This window comes from Heloderma suspectum, chromosome 3 (assembly GCF_057233095.1).
Source record: "Heloderma suspectum isolate Gila_16-S chromosome 3, 16-S_ref, whole genome shotgun sequence".
NCBI lineage: Eukaryota > Metazoa > Chordata > Lepidosauria > Squamata > Helodermatidae > Heloderma > Heloderma suspectum.
In genome coordinates this window covers 89,770,033-89,792,539 of record NC_139460.1, presented here as the reverse complement: position 1 = coordinate 89,792,539, position 22,507 = coordinate 89,770,033, and the positions used below count along the sequence as shown (strand labels likewise).

Below are 22,507 nucleotides of genomic sequence, written 5' to 3'. Positions count from 1 at the left end.
AAAATCCTACAAGCTAGGCTTCAGCAATATGTGAACCAAGAACTTCCGGAAGTACAAGCTGGGTTGCGAAGAGGCAGAGGAACTAGAGATCAAATCTCCAACATTTGCTGGATCATGGAGAAAGTAAGAGAATGCCAGAAAAACGTCTATTTCTGCTTCATTGACTATGCTAAAGCCTTTGATTGTGTGGATCACAACAAACAGTGGCAAATTCTTAAAGAGATGGGAGTTCCAGACCACCTTACCTGTCTCCTGAGAAATCTGTACAAGGATCAAGAAGCAACAGTAAGAACCGGACATGGAACAACCGATTGGTTCAAAATTGGGAAAGGAGTACAACAAGGCTGTATATTGTCGCCCTGCTTATTTAACTTATATGCAGAGTACATCATGAGAAACGCCAGGTTGGATGAATCACAGGTCGGAATTAAGACTGCCAGGAGAATTATCAACAACCTCAGATACGCAGACGATACCACACTAATGGCAGAAAGGGAAGAGGAACTAAAGAGCCTCATGTTGAGGGTGAAAGAGGAGAGTGCAAAAGCTGGTCTGAAACTCAACACTAAAAAAATGAAGATCATGGCATCTGGCCCCATCACTTCCTGGCATATAGAAGGGGAAGAAATGGAAGCAGTGACAGATTTTACTTTCTTGGACTCCAAGATCACCCCAGATCAGCCATGAAATTAAAAGACGCTTGGTCCTTGGGAGGAAAGCTATGGCAAACCTAGACAGCATAGTAAGAAGCAGAGACATCACCTTGCCGACAAAGGTCCGTCTAATCAAAGCTATGGTTTTCCCAGTAGTAATGTATGGCTGTGAGAGCTGGACTATAAGGAAGGCTGAGCACTGAAGAATTGATGCTTTCGAACTGTAGTGCTGGAGAAGACTCTTATGAGTCCCCTGGACTGCAAGGAGGTCAAATCAGTCAATCCTAAAGGAAATCAACCCTGACTGCTCATTGGAGGGACACATACTGAAGCTGAAGCTCAAATATTTTGGCCACCTAATGGGAAGAGAAAAGTCACTGGAAAAGACCGGGCCTGATGCTGGGAAAGATTGAAGGCAAAAGGAGAAGGGGACAGCAGAGGATGAGATGGCTAGATAGCATCACCGATGCGATGAATATGAACTTGAGCACACTCTGGGAGAGAGCGGAGGACAGGAAGGCCTGGCGTGCTATGGTCCATGGGGTCACGAAGAGTCGGACATGACTTAACAACTAAACAACAACTGTAAAGAAGCCATTACGGCTGGTGTCAAGGGTAGGCATGGTCAGGCCCCTGCTGAGGGCCAACAGCCCAATAGGGGCCCACTGACTAGAGCCCCCTGGACTTGCTTCCCCCCTTCACCTCTGCCTCTTGCTTTGGCCCAGGCAGTGGTGGTGGTGGTGAGGAGTAGTAGATGCCACCAACTACTTGCCTACTGGCTCTCTGCCTGTCCAGAAAGCAAGTAGTAGCAATGATGAGAGAGAGGATGAGGAGCCATAGCAGGTGATGACAATGCAGGTGAGAAGGTGGACTACAGAAGGAGGGGGCCTACGGAGAGCGTCTTGCCCAAAGTCCTCAAAACTTACAGCTGGCCCTGGGAGCCCTGATATGATTGACAGAAAGAGAGCAAGACTGAGTGGGGGCCAGTGCAGACCTAATGCCTGTGATCTTTTAACCATGGCGATGAGAGTGGGATCCTACCCTCCCTCCCTCATGCCCTTCAACTCTCCCATGCAAATTCCCTTCGCCTGCCAGCCTTAACCAGTACATCAGCGCTGACATGAACCACAGTTAGCACAACCCAGATTCCCTTTTAACCAGGGCTTGCTAACCAGCATCAAGTCTTGTTTTCAAATCAGAGTGAAGAGAGAAATGTAGTTGGCATTAACCTCTGCTGTACCCAGGTTTTGGGAGCCCCTGGGCAAGATGGCCTCAGTGCCCCCTCTCTCCCTGCCATCCCCCACTTCCTTTGTCTCTTGGCTCAGCCACTAACTGGGGGCAAGGACAGGTGAGTGAGAAAGCAGTGGGTACTGTTCAGTTGCTTGCTTGCTCGTATGGCCCAAAAGGAGAGGTGGCAGGGGCAAGAGAAGCAGTAGCAGGGCTGAGGGGCTCTGGTGGTCTACAGTGGGCCCTCTTACGAAGCATGGGCCTCGGCAGGCGCCTGGCAATGCCAACCCCTGACACAAGCCCCTACCAATGTAATGCTTGACTCTGGTTAAGGCTGGCAGGCGAATTTGCACTCAAGGAAGAAAGGGATGGAGGAGGGGATGTGTACAACCCCGAAGTCCAGCTGGGAGCACTGGGGGTAGTATTCTACACTGCCACTGTGCGCCCGCTGCTTCTTGTATGCTGGTGGGAGGGACCACTTGCGCAACAGGGATTTTGCAGTTCTAAAAGTAACCATGGAAATGCTTGCTTCTGGATTGGGCCGGGCCACTGCGGAGCTCCCTTCTGCGAGCGGCGCTGACCTGCCCCGTTTCAGAAGCGAGTGCTTCCACTCGTTCTGGATTGCTTGTGGAACCGCAAAAACCCCGCTGCGCAAGTGTTACTACCCTGTGTCCGCAGCAGCCCTGGGAGACAGAATGGCTTCTGTTCCTACTGTCTCTGGCACTGTGACCAATTCCTAGTTAAATCAGACAGCAGGGCTTATTTCCGCTCTCGCAGAAATGAGTTACACATCTAACTGCTCATGCTGGTTTTCCTAGTAAGAATGCAAAACTGTAAAAACTGGTATGTGCTCCTGGTTTTATGAAATGATTTTTTAAAAAAAAATCCTACCTACCTGAATGTGTAAAAACAGATATAAAAACATACGTGGCCATGACTCGATTACTCCTTCTAAATGTATCACTCCCTCTATTTCCAGTGCTTGGACTGTGAGTGCCATTGCTTGTAGCAGCCAAAATGGCACCACCCCTGTACAAGAGGGAGGTATCAGCAGGCATAGGGGAACCCCAAGATCTGCATAAGTATGCAAAATCTTGAGTAACTAAAACCCTGAGGGGAGGGAGCCCCCACCACAAAAACAGCCCAATGAGGACTGAGCATGCGCAGTGGACCCAGAATGCTGATGGGCTGTTGTTGGGGGCAGGTGGAAGAAAAACCAGAGGGGAGAGGGAATGGAATGGAGTCCTGAACGGTAGCGCTGCAGAATGCAACGTTTTGTGGCAAGTCCCGCTGGTCAATATATTATTTCCTAGGACACACCTATATAACTCCAATTCGTAAGCAGTGAAGTTTAGAAGTGTATGATCCGATGTGGGAAGTTTTGAACAAAAAATTGGCACAGGAAAAAAAGGAAAGAAAATCACCTGTTTTTCTTCTGTCAGCACTTCAGCAGACTCTGCCTCTGCATCATCTACTTTGTATACTTCATTCTCTTCAGTAGCTTCAGACTTTTCAGTCTCCTGGCAACAAAAGAAAGGACAGCACTTGAGTTACATTAGAAAGACAGAGAGGGAAGAGAAAAAAATATATCTCTAAACAAAAGCGAATTCAAATGAATCACTTCACTTCTTAAACCCATCTAGTATGTCATCAGATACTCATCAGATGATTAATTATTCCTTTAAAATAATAAACTGGATGCCTGCATTCCTTACTCAGAAACGTGCTGCAAGTTTAAAATGGTTCACTCTGCAAGGCCATGCTCTTCCCTCCGTAGGATGGAAGTACACTGAACTCCAGGCAGGCAACGGAATCATGCTGGGTAGCTGCTCAGTCACACACAGTTCCTGTGAGATGGCAGCATGGTTTCTCATAACCACAAGTCATTGGCTACCCACAGCCTGTTATGGATCTTCTCAAACACATGGGCTTGCAGTCCGCCAAGGACAGAGGCATTCAACCACTGGGAACACCATTCTCAGATGCTGAGTCTAAAGTACCCTCCCAACATCCCGCACATCATTCGTCATTGCAGGCGGAATGTTGTGCCCATGCAGCGCGTGAGCAGCCTTGCCTGAACTTGCAAATGGCCCTCCAAGGCTATTATTGTTCTTTCTCTTCTTAGCCCAGAGGTGCAGAAGCTCTTCCAGGCCGAGGGCTGAATTCCATTTTGGAGAAGCTCTCTGGGGCTGCCTTCCAGTGGTGGGTGGGGCCAAAGGCAAAAGGGGTGGAGCCAAAATACCAGCATATTTTAGTTTAAAGCTAAACTTTAGTTTAAAGTTTAGTTTACTAGTAACTAAGCCTTAGGAGGGGCGTTCCAATCTTCTGCAATGGGGGGAAAACTGCACAAAAGCAAGGAAGCCACAAAATGACTGATGGTCAGGGGAAAGGGGTGGGGCCAGGGGAAGGGGGCATGGCCATTTGGGGGAACCCCAGAGGGTCAGACTAGGATCCCAGGCCTGAGCTTCTGTACCTCCTGTCCTGGACAAAGCAAAGCAAAAACAAAAACCAAGTCCTCCCCCCCGCCCCAAGCACTTAAGTTATTGTAATGCAGAAGGATAGAAGCCACTTGTCTTACTTCTGTATTTTTGGGCTCTTCTCCTGAAACTTCACCGTTTGGCACAGTCGGTATCTCCTCAGCAATCCTTTCCTCCTGTGCAAAGGAATGCAAACAATATTGAAAATGGTAACAGAACTACATTGAAGAAATGGAGTGAGGCCGTTGAAAGCTATCCATACCGGCAGTGACAGACTCGGCATACACAGTTGCCAAGCTGTGACCCAGAGAACATCCATATACCTTAAATCCCTGGATGCAGCAGAAGCTGAGGCAGTCACTTGTTTCCCATCTGTTCCTTCTCTAGCCCTGTCACCCACCTGTTCCCTGCCTTCCATGCAGCTCACCTGGAATCCTGTTTGCCACCACAACTGAGGGAGGGGAACAGACAGTGCCAGATTTAAGAACAAGCCAAGTAAGCCATGGCCTAGGGCCTCATATTATCAGGGGCCTCTAAATACTTTGGAGATAACTAAGATTTATTATAACTGAAATCAGTTTGGCTTAAATAACTTTTCATATAAAATCCACCACCAAAATTCTGAACCCATCCCAATCCCAATCCATACCCAGTCCCATCAACTTCCCTCCCGGTATTAATTTTTCATTAGAAGCTACATTGCTACTTTCATTAACTAAGTTCTGATCTCTGTATTTGCTCTTACGTTTCTATAAATTAAAAGTCTTCTGTTTCATATATGGTAATGAAGAAGCCATAAGGGATTTGATAATGCAAATAAAGCTTTTTGCAAGAAGTATCTTTTATTTAGTTGTTTCTCATTGCATCTTTGCCTATGTATATATGCAAATATAATGGTTTACCTTTCTATTATAATGTAATATAATTTCTCTTTATTTTTTTGTTTTCCTCTCAGCCTCTGAATCTTGACATGGCTTAGGGCCTCATTGTGTCTTAATCTGGCCCTGGGAACAGATGACAGGGCTGGGGAGGGAGGAGGTGGGGGAAGCCCTAGAAGCTGTGATTCCCACTTCATGGAAGGGTCTCAATGTATACAAGCTTTCCCTGGCTTGCAACTGGGCAATCTTTATCAACATCTTCATATAGACTCTCTGGTTTTTTGAAAGGTACGCACACAAGCATTTTCTAGCATTGGTAATATTTGGCTCAGTATCTCCACTTCTGATCAGGCAGAGGAACCCAAAGGCCATTTGACTGGGAAGAAACATCACCGCAGCCTTACAGGGATTTGCATGCATTAGCTGCAGTGCTCTTGTATTTAGTACTGGGTTAGTGAGAGGGTGATGCTTTTACGGAAACAATTCTAGAAGTTCACTCATCTATAATATAGGGCTTTTCTAAAGTGCTAGCTATTGTATATTTATTTTAGACTTGTTATATTAATATTTATAAATATTAATAAATATTTATAGTTGTATAAATATAAACATGTAAATTACCTAAGACAAGGATTCAAATTTGAAACAGATAAATGGAATACAAAAGCATCAAAGGTAGGTGACAGCAATGAACAACTAAGATCCATTTATAACTTCATTACAGTCACCATTTTAAATAAAATATCTTTATTGACTAAATTACATTCACTAAAGGCTACTCAGTTTTATCAGTTTTCCAGTTTCATATGAACAGAATACAACTCACTGTGTTCTTTGACTGATACAATACACTGTATCAAAGAGTGATGCCATCTTTTATTACATTTAAGTTAAATAAAGCCAAAAGGATATATTGCTCCACTGATATGGGAATACTCCTCCTGGTATCATTTAATGAACAGAAAAAAATATATGCTACCATATATGAAAAACACATTCCCCTTAAAAAGTGGGGGTAGTAATTTGTCCTTTGTGGAATATAAATATTTTTATATTACAAAGTAAGAATATTATTAGAAAGTTAGAATATAAAAATAACAGGTTAATATACTTGACTGTTATGGCATTTCAAATAGCTGTTGCTTCTAAGGCATCTTTTTTCACTTCAAACATTCCTACTTTCCCCACCCCCTTCATGGATCACTGCCTTGTTGTGGCGAAGGGGCTTGCGTAACTCAGTGAAGCCATAAGCTATGCCGTGCAGGGCCACCCAAGACGGACAGGTCATGGCAGAGAGTTCTGACAAAATGTGGTCCACTGGAGAAGGAAATGGCAACCCACTCCAGTATTCTTGCCAAGAAAACCCCATGGAACGTATCACAAGGCTAAAAGAGATGACGCCGGAAGATGAGCCCCTCAGGTCGGAAGGTGTCCAATATGCTACTGGGGAAGAGCAGAGGGTATTTCCAAGTAGCGCCAGAAAGAGTGAAGCGGCTGGGCCAAAGCCGAAAGGACACTCAGCTATGGATGTATCTGGTGGTGAAAAGAAAGTCCAATGCTGTAAAGAACAATATTGTTTAGGAACCTGGAATGTCAGATCAATGAATCAAGGTAAGCTGGAGGTGGTCAAACATGAGATGGCAAGATTGAACATTGACATCTTGGGAATCAGCGAACTAAAATGGACAGGCATGGGCGAATTTAATTCAGGTGACCATCATATCTACTATTGTGGGCAAGAATCCCTTAGAAGAAATGGAGTAGCACTCATAGTCAACAAAAGGGTGGGAAAAGCAGTACTGGGGTACAATCTTAAAAATGACAGAATGATCTCAGTACGAATCCAAGGCAAACCATTCAACATCACAGTAATTCAAGTCTATGCCCCAACCACTGATGCCGAAGAAGCTGAGGTTGATCGGTTCTATGAAGACCTACAACACCTTCTAGAACTAACACCAAAAAAAGATGTCCTCTTCATCATAGGGGATTGGAGTGCTAAAGTAGGAAGTCAAGAAATCACCGGGATAACAGGCAGGCATGGCCTTGGTGTACAAAATGAAGCAGGACAAAAGCTAATAGAGTTTTGCCAAGAGAACATGCTGATCATAGCAAACACTCTTTTCCAACAGCACAAGAGGCGACTGCACACATGGACGTCACCAGATGGTCAATATCGAAATCAGATTGATTATGTCCTTTGCAGCCAAAGATGGAGAAGCTCCATACAGTCAGTAAAAACAAGACCTGGAGCTGACTGTGGCTCAGATCATGAGCTGCTTCTTGCAAAATTTCGGCTTAAATTGAAGAACGTCGGGAAAACCACTAAACCGTTCAGGTATGACCTAAATCATATCCCTGATGAATATACAGTGGAGGTGAGGAATAGATTTCAGGGATTAGACCTGATAGACAGAGTGCCTGAGGAACTATGGACGGAGGTCCGTAACATTGTTCAGGAGGCAGCAACGAAATCCATCCCAAAGAAAAAGAAATGCAAGAAAGCAAAGTGGCTGTCTGATGAGGCTTTACAAGTAGCTCACGAAAGAAGGGAAGCGAAAAGCAAGGGAGAAAGGGGAAGATATACCCAACTGAATGCAGAGTTCCAGAGAATAGCAAGGAGAGACAAGAAGGCCTTCTTAAATGAACAATGCAAAGAAATCGAGGAAAACAACAGAATGGGAAAGACTAGAGATCTCTTCAAGAAAATCGGAGATCTCAAGGGAACGTTTTGTGCAAAGACGGGCATGATAAAGGACAAAGAAGGCAGGGACCTAACAGAAGCAGATGAGATTAAGAAGAGGTGGCAAGAATACACAGAAGAACTATACAGGAAAGATCTGAATGTCCCTGATAGCCATGATAGTGCGGTCACTGAACTTGAGCCGGACATCCTCGAGAGTGAAGTCAAGTGGGCCTTAGGAAGCATTAGTAACAACAAAGCTAGCGGAGATGACAGTATTCCAGCCGAGCTATTTAAAATCCTAAAAGATGATGCTGTTAAAGTGCTGCATTCAATATGCCAACAAATCTGGAACACTCAACAGTGGCCACAAGACTGGAAAAGGTCAGTTTACATTCCAATTCCAAAGAAGGGCAACGCCAAAGAGTGTTCAAACTACCGCACAATTGCGCTCATTTCACATGCCAGCAAGGTGATGCTCAAAATCCTACAAGCTAGGCTTCAGCAGTATGCGAACCGAGAACTACCGGAAGTACAAGCTGGGTTTAGAAGAGGCAGAGGAACTAGAGATCAAATCGCCAACATTCGCTGCATCATGGAGAAAGCAAGAGAATTCCAGAAAAACATCTATTTCTGCTTCATTGACTACGCTAACGCCTTTGATTGTGTGGATCACAACAAACTGTGGCAAATTCTTAAAGTGATGGGAGTACCAGACCACCTTACCTGTCTCCTGAGAAACCTGTACGAGGGTCAAGAAGCAACAGTAAGAACCAGACATGGAACAACCGATTGGTTCAAAATTGGGAAAGGAGTACGACAAGGCTGCATATTGTCACCCTGCTTATTTAACTTATATGCAGAGTACATAATGAGAAATGCCGGGTTGGATGAATCAGAGGTCGGAATTAAGATTGCTGGGAGAATTATCAACAACCTCCGATATGCAGACGATACCACCCTAATGGCAGAAAGCGAAGAGGATCTAAAGAGCCTCTTGTTGAGGGTGAAAGAGGAGAGTGCAAAAGCTGGTTTGAAACTCAACATTAAAAAAACTAAGATCATGGCATCTGGCCCCATCACTTCCTGGCATATAGAAGGGGAAGAAATGGAAGCAGTGACAGATTTTACTTTCTTGGGCTCCAAGATCACCGCAGACGGTGACTGTAGCCCTGAAATTAAAAGACGCTTGCTCCTTGGGAGGAAAGCTATGGCCAACCTAGACAGCATAGTAAGAAGCAGAGACATCACCTTGCCGACAAAGGTCCGTCTAATCAAAGCTATGGTTTTCCCAGTAGTAATGTATGGCTGTGAGAGCTGGACTATAAGGAAGGCTGAGCGCCGAAGAATTGATGCTTTCGAACTGTGGTGCTGGAGAAGACTCTTACGAGTCCCCTGGACTGCAAGGAGGTCAAATCAGTCCATCCTAAAGGAAATCAACCCTGAGTGCTCATTGGAAGGACAGATAATGAAGCTGAAGCTCCAATATTTTGGCCACCTAATGCGAAGAGAAAACTCCCTGGAAAAGACCCTGATGCTGGGAAAGACTGAAGGCAAAAGGAGAAGGGGATGGCAGAGGATGAGATGGCTAGATAGCATCACGGATGCAATGAATATGAACTTGAGCACGCTCCGGGAGAGAGCGCAGGACAGGAAGGCCTGGCGTGCTACGGTCCATGGGGTCACAAAGAGTCGGACACGACTGAACGACTAAACAACAACAACTTTCCCACTCTTTCTCTAATCGACTGATCTCATTGCTTATTATGACATGGGAAAAGCGCATTGCTGTGCATTAATAGAACATAATGAAGAATCTTGACAACAGAGACATCACTCTATCCTTTCAGCAGAGCCAGCTGTCCCACATAACTACGCTGCTTCAAATTACATATTTGTATTAAAAGGATGGAGGGGGAACTCTCGGGAAGAAATCTTCCTTTAACTTAGCACACCGGCTTGGTGGCAGGTCAGATTACTTCTCAGGCAGTTACCAAGAGATATATGGCCCATCCTGACCTGCCCCTCTTCCTTTTTTTCCATTCTTCTCTCCTTCTGTACATCCTACCTACAACTTGTCTTGTTTTCCTTCTAAAGTATAAGGTGTTTTGCGAAACCTTGGAGAGTCACAATTGTTTGGCTTTTTAAAGCTTTATTTGTATGAGCCTTCCCCAATCTTGTGCCCTCCAGATGGGCTAGTCTACAACTCCCATCACCCCCAGCCAGCATGGCCAATGGTCAGGAATGCTGGGAGGTGACGTCCAACACATCTGGAGGGTACTAGGCTGGGGAAGGCTGATTTATATAGTACTCTTTCCAGTCTCTTCTCACCCCCTGCCCCCAGGTGGCTTACATACAGGTTCAATTTAAAATAGGATCTAAAATAACTTAAGGGACACTGTCCAGGAGAAAAGTTGAGAGTCGTTGCAAATCCTGCTTGGTCACAGCTCAGGATACAACATCAACATGTACTCTTGAAGGCAGGGCTCGCTAGTGCGGAGCCTAACGTAAGTCCTCTTCTTTGCCATATGCTGGTGGTGCCTGGTGCGGTGGAATGGATGCTAGCAAGAGGTTGCCACTAAGCTGTTGGTGCTGTGATGGAGGGGAATAAGGAGGAAGCCGCTGTTTGGCAACAACTCAGGAGGAAGGCGAGCCTGTGCCCTTGTGTCGGGTGCAGCCCAGCAGCAGCAGAGGCAGCTGGAGGAGCACCTGGGACAGACTGCTGACAAAAATGGAAACCTCCCTGAGAACACTCACTTGACTCCATCTAAGTACTCACATCCGTAGATACGACTGCCTATAGGATAAGATCCTAGTGTGAGACTTGGGAGATCTAGGCCACAATCTTGTCCCCTGCGTACACAGAGAGTAGGGTGTGCAGTGGTTCTCATGGGGCCCTAATATAATGGCATGCTCCCATTTGGCAAGGCCATTCAGCTCCAGCTGAGGCTCTCTTACACCTGACTTCCCCACATGGGCATCTGCTCTTCCCGTGCATGGCTCTGCTTCATCTGGAAGTCGCGGTTTGCCCCCAAAACTTGAAGAACAGGTACAGACCTAGTTTGCATGATACGACAGCCCATCGTGGCTTAATTTACCCGCGGGGGCTGTCACATTGTGCTGAGCATCCGCAGATGCCACTTTTGCATGGTGCCCATATGCACCTGGCTTGCCATGGCTAGTTGTGTCATGTGAAGCCAGGCAGGGGTTGTCTGAAGGTTAGGCAACCCTCAAATAACCCATGGCTTATTTTAGGGTTATCTGAGGGTTGTCTAACCCTCAAACAACCCCTGCCATCTGATACTTTGGAAAGCTGGGTGCCCATGTGAAAACGGCACCAACAGCCTGACTCAGCAGAAGGCAGCTTTCTATGTTCCTAAGGCATGGGAGGACCAGGGCTGCAATCAAGTGGCCTTGCTGAATTGCAGTTTACTCAGAAGCGCAATGGAGCACCTCATGCAGAAGCAGCTTTCAGTTTGCCTCACATTGCTGAGAAGAGTTGCCTTTGGGGCAGAGCCAGTTCACACATTAAGTGACCATGACCACCATGAAATGAACATTAATCAAGAGAGCCACTGTGGTGTAGTGGTTAGAGTGTTGGACTGGGAGTCAGGAGATCTGAGTTCTAGTCCCCACTCAGCCACGGAAGCTCACTGGGTGACTCTGGGCCAGCCATAGACTCTCAGCCCAACCTACCTCACAGGGTTGTTGTTGTGAGGATGAAATGGAGAGGAAGAGGATTATGTATACCGCCTTGGGTTCCTTAAGGAGGAAAAAAGGCGGGATATAAATGTAATAAATAAATAAAATAATCAAACATTGAGATGGTCAAGGGGTGTACATGACACTGGTTACACAAGGATACATTTGCAGAGGGCTCCATGGGACTTGCACAATGAATTTCTGATGATCTGGAGATTTGGTTAATCAAATTTAAGTGACAGAAGTGCTAAAGTATTGGGTCATAATACAAAATCATGCTGTATTGATGTGATCTAGTACCATGATTACACTTAGAAGCAAGTTATGGAGTAGATGGTTCAGGTAAATAAAAATGTCTGTATTTTTCTATATTCTTGTTTTTTATGTGTGAACTAAAAAATCAGAACCTCTAATAAAGTTGCCCTCTAAAAACATCACTGTTGCAAACTAGTACAGTCTCAGTATTTTAAGTCTGTAGTTCTAAGTACAGCAACTTGGAAGAAAGTTCCGCTGAAATGAAAGGGACTTGCATCTAAGTAAATTCAGATATAAATATTACAGTTTATATCCCACAGAGTTTATATTTAGAGTATCCCATTGGGTCCAATCCATGTTGCATTGACTTCAATGCCAAAACTCCCAGTGATATTAGTGGCTCAAGATGCACCCATTGCAAAATAATTTAAAAGGGCGGTTTCTAACAAACGCATGGAAAATTATTTTTATTGCAAACCGGCATCATTTTTTCCGCAATACGCTTTGTTCACTTTGTGCAAAGTCAAAACCCTTTTTAACCTTTGTTGTTTTACATGCCAAAACAATATCTAATTTATTAGTACAGTAAAATGAATAAGACCCAAAGAATAGAAATTCATACCATTGAGCCTGGTGGAGGAGCAAGGCCTAGGAATGAATAAATAATATTTTCTTCTTTCGCAGAGAAAAAGGAGTCAAAATCCTAAAAAGAGAATAAAAAAACCCACAGTCAAGATGCTGATTAGTAAATAAAAACAAAATCATTCCAATCCATAGCCCTCCAATGCACATATGGATTTTTTGCATGTGTAATTTGCAGGCTTCATTTCAATGGAGGGAGCAATCTGTGCGCATATAACACACCTTATGTGCAAATCATATATGACACATGTAGCACATATAAGCCCTTCCCAACATCCTCAACAATTCAAATATTCACTGAACATCACTGCATCATTAGGGAGGGGACGAAGCTGGAAAAATAAGAGTTCTTCCAGCTTCACGCCCTCCCTAGAGTCTACGTAAGTTGCATCTTCTTGACTCTAGTGAACATGCATATAATGCCAATGCAACAGTGTCCTGTCCATTCATCCTTAAACCACTTAACCAGATAGATTCCCTCCTTTGTAAGCCAGCATAGGGCAGACTATTTCAGAAACTTCAGCATTGTTTCATTGGCCCAAAGAAGACATGACATTAATCACATCCTTAGCCTGTGTGTGATTTATTTTTTATTTTCTTTAAAAAGCTAGCAGCCGTGGTTTTGTGTGGGGACCCAGGGCTGTGCCGAGACATTTTGCTGCCCAAGGCAAAGGACAAGATGGCAGCCCTCCTACACACGCATTCCATGTACAGAAACCGACTGTCCTGGCAGTTAAATCCTACTTTGGCACTGAGAACAGGTCAGTGTCCTTCACCAAACCTGTGGGCAGCAGCCTGGCTTAGGAGGTACAGGGCAGGCCACATGGGGGACACACCTCTGTCCTCCAACACCTCACGGCCACTCCTTGTCCTCCCAGCTGCCTCACTCTGCCTAACGGTAGGGTCAGCCCTGTATTTGCTCAGAAGGAATGCTGCCGTTAGTGGCAGTGTGTTTCTGGGAATGGGGGACAGAGTGGGGGAGCTTGCGCAGCGATCCACAGTGTGAAAATAGGGGTATTCTAAGCACACAAGAGTGTCCCTATTTTCCTTTGTGAAATGGTGGAAGACATGCTATCCTTCTTTCACCAAAAAAAAGCAGAAGTGTATGTACATTAGATATGACAAAAGTTACGGGCACAACCCTGCCATAGTTGAGTTTTATGGCTGCATCTTAAATACTCTTACTAGGAAGTAAGACCCATTGAACACAGTGGGATTTACTTCCAAGTAAACATGCCTAGGATTGCGCTGTATGAATGAAAAATGCTTAACTTGGGCTGGATCATATGTAATATTTTTACAGAGTTCACAAAAATTAATCTCCCAAATATTATGATATCTAGAATCTCAAACATTAATTTATATGTGAGAATTTGTAAGATTAGCTACCAGAGTATGAAAATAGACAGATATGCTCCAGAATGTATTTATTTGTATTCATTTTATTTAAAATTATTTCTAAGCCACCTTTAGAGATGGGATCTCCTCAAGGTGGCATACAAGATAAAAATCAGACAGAACATATAATAAAAATTCCATAAATACATATTTAATCAAAGCCCCATAAGAACAGTGATGAGCAATTAAAAAAAAAAATCCAGATATTACTAATAAAAACCAGCCACCCAAGACACTATGGGAGGGCCAGCAAAACCAAGTGAGTCTTCAGAGGTCTCCTGAAGACCTGCAAAGAAGAGGTTTGACAAATCCCTGATGAAAGCCGATTTCAGATGTGTGGGGCCACCACTGAGAAAGCCGCCTCTCTTGTACTCGCCAGCCTAACCACCCTTGATGGTAGGCAAGTGAGAAGGACCTCTCTTGATGACATCAAAGCACAGACAGGTTTATATGGGAAAATGAGTTACAATTAGATAATGCAAGGGATTATCAGGGTGTGGAGACTCAGCTAGGCTTGCTCCTGGTGTTGCTCTACCTGAAGATAATCACAGCAGTCTGGAAATGGGAAGGGGGCAGGACAAGCAGTGCACTGAAGCCACAGCAGCTGCTACGTTATATAAATGGTGTAGGAGGGATAGACAGTGAAGTGTGAGAAGTGGAAGTTTGTCTTGTGAGAAGGAGCATGGCAAACTTTGTTTCCTGAGGACTGAGGTAGGTAGAAGGTAGGTTTCTTGAGCTGGGAAAGGATACAGTGAAAGCTTTGACCTCTGTGGTGAGTTAGCCCTCCCTAAGACAAGGGCAAGACCGGGAGATGTTTGGTTGTCTCACTGCAGAAAAACTAATTGGCTTCGAGGGATCAGAAAGGGAGTTTGTCACAGATACATCCCTAGCAAGTGGCACTCCTGGGGAGAAAATCAGTACTGTGCTTTCTAATTAAGTACAGCTGAAGGCTGTAAACAATTCTTTTTGTTAGATGGAAATCCTAGTAGGTCAATGATGATCAATATATTTAGAAAGTGACACAAAACGTAGGTGGTGCATGCTAGTAAGAGAAAGGGCTTGAGGAAAGGGCAAATTACAGATACATTTGCCACTGTGGGCCATTTTTGGAAACACTACGCAAAATACATGATTGGCCCAAGCTCTGGGAATACCTCCAATTTAAAAGTAAAGCATTTTATGGTGGCATAAAAGCATCTAGCAGAAAGGTTATAAAAGAGCACTAATCTCTTCTGGGATGAAACCTTTCAGGAACACCCACTGGAGAATTCCTTTTGATACTTCTGTTCTACAACTTTAACATTAAAAGATATTGTAACGTGAGAAAGAGTGAGCATCTATTAAGAACTGAGATTTCGGGGTGGGGGGGTGGGGTTGTAGACTGATGCTATTCATCAACCATGCCTAGCCAGAAAACAAAAAGAAAAAAGAACAGCGTGCATGTGACGGAAGGAAAATTCAAAGTATTTCGTATTTTAAAAGTCTTGCATGTTGCTATCCCAAAATGCTGACATGTTTCAAAGCAAAGTCCTTTCTCCAGAGGTTTAGAGAAAGATAATAATGATAATTTCTGTAAACCGTCCTCTGATACTCCTGCAATATGAGTCAATATGACTTTGGGATTTTCCTGCCAGTGCCTACTTAACCCCTCTCCCAATGGCGGACTCACACGCCCGGTCTGGATTAATAGATCCATCAAGTTCCAAATGCATCGTGATGCGGCACATGTGGAAACCCCCCCGGCTGGATCGAGATGCAGCCGTTTCATCAGCATGTTTAAAAATCTGGATCTTGATTGTAAAACTAGTTTGAGCTGTCAATAGATTGGAGGATCAGTAGTCAGAGTAAAGGAGTGCAGCAATCTGGGGAACCCCAAAGGTACCCCCACTGCACCTTTCAAATATTGAAACATTCATGTGGCTCTTTAAAAAGAAAAGCAGTTTAAGTCGCAAAGACCATCCTCCTCTTCCTCCTCTCACAATAGCACAAAAATGGGGCTACTTTGTGACCCTGTCCGTCAGCTTTGCCCCCACCCTTCTCCAGCCCACATCTTGCCATTTTTGTAAACAGCAGCCCACATGAATGAAGTTATCATCCACAGTAACGAGATCTTCTCTTAGTCTTTTGGATGCCTTCTATCCATTACATGGGGATGTTGGTGCTGTTGGTGCTGGATGAGGGCTAGTGCAAATATTAGACTTAGCAAAGTTTTTTTTTAATAAACTGGAAAGGCCCTTAGACATGTAGCTTTGGTGTGTCAACTGGTTAGTGCCCAAAATAGCATCATGCAGAGTCAGAGACACCGTATATTTCTAATTTAGAATTCACACAGACGTTCCACAGCAGGTGCTCTTTGGCAATATACATTCTGCTACATCGTTCTCTCTGTTACAACCCTGGGTATCACAAGTATGCGGAAAAGGGAATATTTCAAAGAATTTTTGTTGTTGTTGGTCCCTTGGGGAAGGGCCAAGCTCAATGGTAGAAAACATATTTTGCATGTAAAAGATCTCAAGTTCAATCCCCGGTATCTCCAGATAGGGGTGAGAAAGACCCCTTCCTGAAACCCTGGAGAGCCACTGACAGTCGGTGTAGACAATATGGCAATAGATGGACCAATGGTCTCACTCAGCACAAGGTAGTTTCTGATTTCCATGGAGGATAAGACTATCCATGGCTACTAGTCATGATGGCTATATCTGCAGTGCTGGAGGCAGCATGCCTCTGTATACCATTTGCTAGGGAACACGAGTGGGAGAGTGCTCTTACGTTCACATCCTGCTCGTGGGCACAGGCATCTGGTTGGCTACTGTGTGAACAGAATGCTGGATTAGATCGACCTTTGGTCTGATCCAGCATGGCTCTTCTTGTGTCCACATCAGATGTTAAAATGTACAAATTCTTCAGGGTGCACTCCTATGCATGTTTAGACAGAAAAAAGTCCTACAACTCCCAGCATTCCCCAGTCAGGATGAGGTATCTTTGATAGCACAATCCTATGTGTTTTTACTCAGATGTATGTCCTACTGTATTCAATGAGACTTACTCCCAGATAACAGTGTGTATAGTGTTGCAGCCTACATTATTCTGTCCCATTCCTCACCTCCACCACACACCCCAGCAGTGGCTGCCTTCACCTGGCAAACTGCATGCAATTGCTCAGTATGCAGATCGGATGATTTTATCCATACCACTGCGACCCATCCCCTTTGCTGGGCTGATCAATGAGGCAAGTTCCCTCAGAAATGGCTTGCTCTAAAGCAGCAGCAGCAGCCATGGATGAAAAGTTAAAGCCACCTCCATAGTAGGAGTCTTTCAATTTGCATTAGAAAGGGTCTTGGCTGAATGACATTTACTTGAGAGTAGACATTCCAGAAGGATTTTGACTACGTGGAAGGGCCTTGTTGGATAGATAACCTAGAGGTATACTGAGTGCTGTGTGGAACCTCTGTTTCAATGCCAGTCCTAGCTAATTGTGGAGAAGCAGAGCCTGAGCTGTGCTAAAGCGCTCTAGTATGGAAAGCCCCTTAGGGCCAAACTAGACATTCATGCTAGATACATAGCATGCAGTCACATATCTTGTTTATCCTTACTAAATTACATGCATGGGGGTGGAGTGGGGAATCCTTGCTGGAAGCACGACATACAGGGCAGGGAGGCTTATCTCTTTCTTCCTTGCACAATCAGAGGCAAAATTGCCTCCCTGCATGTGGCTAGAACACTTCGGAGTTCCCACTGGTGCCATATACCTTCGTAATAACTTTTAACATTAGACCGCCTTCCAACAGTGGCTTCCCCTGGACTCTTGAATGACCTTCCACCACAATATTATTTTTGGTTCTGGGAGAGGACGTGGAACGCTGTCCGTAATCTCGGTCCACTCTACTTCCCAAACCAAAAATATCACTGCACTGGAAGGGACCAAAACGCCATTGAGCTAAACAGTCTGCCCGAAGGAAGGGTCTTTCACAGAGCAGCCACAAATGAGTTCAGCCACGAAATCTAGCATCTGAGGGTCCCCACCAGAGTCCAGACCAGGGCACACCACAATCAGGGCACAAGTGTGAATAACGTATACACTATGTGCCAGCTTTCCCCAACCTAGTGCCCTACTGATGGGTTGGACTACAACTCTCATAATCCCCCAGCCATCATATTATAGGAGTTGTATTCCAGCCTGTCTGGAGGGCACCAGGTTGGGGAAGGCTGCACTATGCCAAAGACGCCTACACAGCAAACAGCTCCAGATGGCCAAGCCACACCCTCAAACAAAAGGAGCCCCTTCCCCTGATCGCTAGAAACCTGAACTTGCGGGAGGGGGAGATCCCTAATAGGAATGGGGAATGGGGAGAGTGTGACAATATTGTCAAAGCCCAGACTCTCCAGGAAATCCACTGCCTCTTCCTATGCTAGGCCCACACTCTCAACAAGGTTCAGGGTGACCAGATGCAAAAGAGGACCAGCTCCTGCATCTTTAAAGTGGGGTAGAGGATGGCCACTCATGCATTGCCAAAAAACGGAGTAGCATGACTGAAAAAGAGGACACCAATCCGCATAACATTTACATAGGCAAATTTATACGTATAGCTGCAAATTTAAAAATAACAACTATACTTTAAACAGAAATACAATATATCTCACTATTGTCAAGAAGACTGACCAGGCAACCTGTGCGCCTGTCCAGTCTGCTGTCCAGGTGCCAACTGTTGACGGGCCACTTCAAGGCCCCTCCCTGCTCTCCCTTCTTATGGTTCTTTGACTTTCAACCAGATTTGGACTGTGGTCAGGCCATCAAGCAGAGGACACCTTCAAAAAGAGGACTGTCTCTTTGATACAGAGGATTCTGTAAAGCAGGATACCAGGCCACCCTAGTTGGGTAGAAGAGGGAATTTCAACATGTGTCGCTTGAACCTGGCCACGCTAACAGGATATACAATAGCAGTCAGCGAAAGGAATGATTGCAATGTCCTTATCACTGAGGGATAAACTTCACTGGGGAGATGTAAAAGAAGGGGATAAGGCCCTATGGTTTTTTCCTGGGGTCCAAAAAATGTCTCTAGGGCTGTGGAGGCTGGTGGCTCCAATGCCAGAGGGGCAGTGAATCCGCTCCAGGTTTCAGTCAGAACTCTAATGGTGCAGAACAGTGCTTCTGCACCTTGGAGAGCTCCTTTAGAGTTCTGACTGAAACTCGGAGCGGATTCACTGCCCCACTGGCATCAGAGCCACCAGCCTCCACTGCTCTACGGTCTGATGGGAGTGAAAAAGGCTTGATGGGAGTGGCCATCTGGGGAACCTCAGATGTGGCCTCCAAGCCTCAGGTTCTTCACCCTTGTTCTGCAGAAACATTTGTATCCTGCCTTTCAGCCCAAAAAGGACTGCCAAGGCAGCTCGCAGTCATAAAATAAATATAAAAATACAGTTTCAATATAATAATAGTCAAAATCCGAAGAACAAAAAAGAGAGCATTAATAGAACCAGTAAAACATAGAACAGTAGGCAGCAATCATAAGAAGCCAAACACTGCACATCTATAAACCACAACAGAGTGGGTCAGCCAGACACTTCTAGGAGGGAATTCCACAATATTTATTTATACTCTGCTGTTCAGTCAAATCATCCTCGAGGCGACTTATAATATATTGTATTAATACACAAGCACACATATTTACAAATCCCTAAACCACACGACCCAGCCACCTTAGTCTTTGGGCGGATGGATGGGGCCAGAGAATGCTTCCCACATACATTACTTTAAAGACATTACTAGCAGCTACATCTCCCCCCACCCCACTTTTATTCTAGAGTAGGCGCAGGGGCCCTGATCTGTACTGAGGCAGGCATGCCCACAATTTCCATTAAAATAAGAGATCCATTTGCATCTATGGATCACCATTCTGCAGTAGAAATTGCTGGCGCGATAGCCCCGCCCCCAAATCTGGAATGGGCTCATAGTGGGGGGAGGGGTGTTAAAGCCCCCCTACTACCCATACTAGGGTCCCAATCCAGATTAGGCCCAGTGGGCGTATACTAGAGTAAAAATGAGAAGGAGAAGGAGAAGAAGAAGAAGACGACGACGAAGAAGAAGAAGCTGTAGCTGCTAGCTACCCCTTTGATCTAATGTCTGTTTTGGCCCTCAGGTTGTGCAGCTGTATGGCAACTGGCAGCAGGGGATTCTTGGGGGGAGAGGGGAAGCAAGTCCCTGCAGCTACTCCTTCTCTGGCCGATGGATGAGGCCAGGTTGGATCTGGGTGCCAAACTGAAAAGGTTGTGTCTTGCACCTCCGTCAGCTAACTTCAGATGGTGGTGGGGCACAAAGTACGGCCTTGGAAGATTAATGCAGTGGGCAGGTAGAACGTAGTCCTTCAAATATCCTGGTCTCAAATCACTTAGATCACTACTCACCAGCACTTTGAATTGGGCTGGAAACAAACTGGAAGCCAGTGCAGGTTGAACAGATCCTCCTGGCTTGGAGCAACAAACACCAGGTATTTATTTATTTGATCTGATTTGTACCCCACCATTCTACCAAAAAAATGGTGCTTGAGGCAGCTAATAGTATTCAAGACAGCACCCTTGATGCTGCATATTGCACTAGCTAAAACATCCAGTCGCTTTAAAGCTAGCGCCATGTAGAGTACATTGTAGTCATCTAATCTGGTTGTGACCAAGGCATGAGTGACAGTGCACAGCTCTGCCTTCTCCAGCAAAGGGTGCAGCTGATGCTACAGTAGGGTGGCCACCTATGAATTGCCAAAAAAGAGGATATTCATCACCAAAAGAGAGGACACCGTTTTGCATAAAATTTGCATATGTACTGATGTAATCTTTGAAATAATTATTGTAGAATAGTAGGGTTGGAAGGGGCCTATAAGACCATCAAGTTCAACCCCCAAATGATATTTTACATAGAAATGCAGTACATTTCACCACAGTGCAGAAGACGGCGACCTGTGTGCCTTGCTCAGTCTGCTGTTCAGGTGTGAACTGTTGATGGGCAACAGTTCTTATAGTTCTTTATCTTTAATCTGGAATTGGACAGGGCAGCCCTTTGGATAGAGGACACTTTCAAATGGAGGGCTGTCCTCTCTAAAAGAGGACACATGGCCACCCTAGCCCAGGCTTAAAATTAACGTGAACAGTGGGACAAAAAAACATTTTAAGGACTTGGTGAAGCAGATTTGTACATTTTCTAAAATGCTAAACATATCCCTTAAACATGCTAAATTTTTACTTTCCTTACCCCACAATATTGTTCCTCGTTGAATATTTGTGGAGGGAGAGGGATTCCATTTTGTGGCTTCTTTTCACCTGGTACATTCTCTCTCATCCATTTCCGGTTGTCTTCATCGCCAGCTATGTCCAGTTCCTTAAAGTCAATCTTGTTGGCCTCTAAAAAGCCCACTACCTCTTGCTGTTTCTTCTTAATCTGGAGGAGAAAAATGCATCTGTTATTTCATATTTAATCTTAGTGGAGGAGGTAGATCCAATTTAACCATTTCTTCAAACTATACTTGCCTGTGCCGGCTACCGGTTTTCGAAGGCCCTTGGCCAAGACACCCTCAGCGGGCGCCCTCCCTCAGTGAGCCTACCTTCTCGCTGCCATTGTCACCAGCTGCTGCTCCTCCTCCTCGCTACCACTTGCTCGCTTGACAGGCAGAGAGCCAGTGAGCAAGTAGGCAGTGGCATCGACTGCTCCTCCTTCCCAACACCACCACTGCCTGGGCCAGAGTGAGAATTAGGTGAACAAGCAGGGTGCAGTGGTGAGGAAGAGAAGCAAGTCTAGGGGACTCTTGACCACGGGCCCTTGCCAAGGGGTGGGCTCTCAGCAGGTGCCTGCCCACGCCTATCCTTAATGTTGGCCCTGATAGTTGCCGTTTAGCACTGGAAATATACACTTAAGAGAGAGAGAAACGATTTGCTCAAGGCAGACCAGACAATGCAGCAAGGGAGGAAGTGTAACCACTGGCTATGGAAGGCCTTCGCACGGTGCAACCCTAAACATGTTTATACAGAAATAAGTTGCATGGTGGGGCTTACTCCCTAGTAAATGTGTTTACAATTGTGTTATTAGTTGGTAAGTCCGGAGCTTCTGAATTGGGGGGTGGGGCATACCGGGAGATGGCAAAAAAGGCTATTAAACATCGGGGGCTTCTTGTTGTAGCTGCCTCAGGCCATGGCAGCTTCAATTTCCCATCAGCCTGCACTGACTTTCAGTAACATATATGTTCACTAAAAGCTATTTTATATTTACTTACTATATTTATATAAAACCACCTAATAACATTGTTCTCTGGGCAGTTTAATGCATAACATGATAAAATACCATTTAAGGGCACAATATAAAACAATAATTTGGGGTATAAAACTTTCTAGTATATACATGTACAAAGGGAACAAAAGGAGATAACTAACAAATATGCAGCATGTTCAGTGGTTCAGAACAATAAAAACATAGATTTTTAAAAGGCTTGAGAATAAAGTCTTCAGCTGGCACCAAAATGATCATAAAGAAGATGCTAGGTGACCCTCTCTAGGGAGGGCATTCAACAAGTGGGGTACCATCACCAAGAAGGCCCTATGCTTAGTAGCCAC

At 44.9% G+C, this 22,507-nt stretch overlaps 1 protein-coding gene across 1 annotated transcript in view; it reads right to left on the bottom strand.

Annotated features, from left to right (window-relative positions):
• Nucleotides 1–22,507, bottom strand: part of SH3BGR (SH3 domain binding glutamate rich protein) — a 51,862-nt gene that overhangs the window by 15,105 nt on the left and 14,250 nt on the right. The window contains exons 2-5 of the mRNA XM_084843751.1: nucleotides 21,156–21,341; nucleotides 12,498–12,578; nucleotides 4,459–4,533; nucleotides 3,305–3,400 (exon numbers count right to left, since the gene is read on the bottom strand). Coding sequence (XP_084699877.1) covers nucleotides 3,305–3,400; nucleotides 4,459–4,533; nucleotides 12,498–12,578; nucleotides 21,156–21,341 — 438 coding nt within the window. The remainder of the gene's footprint in view (nucleotides 1–3,304; nucleotides 3,401–4,458; nucleotides 4,534–12,497; nucleotides 12,579–21,155; nucleotides 21,342–22,507) is intronic.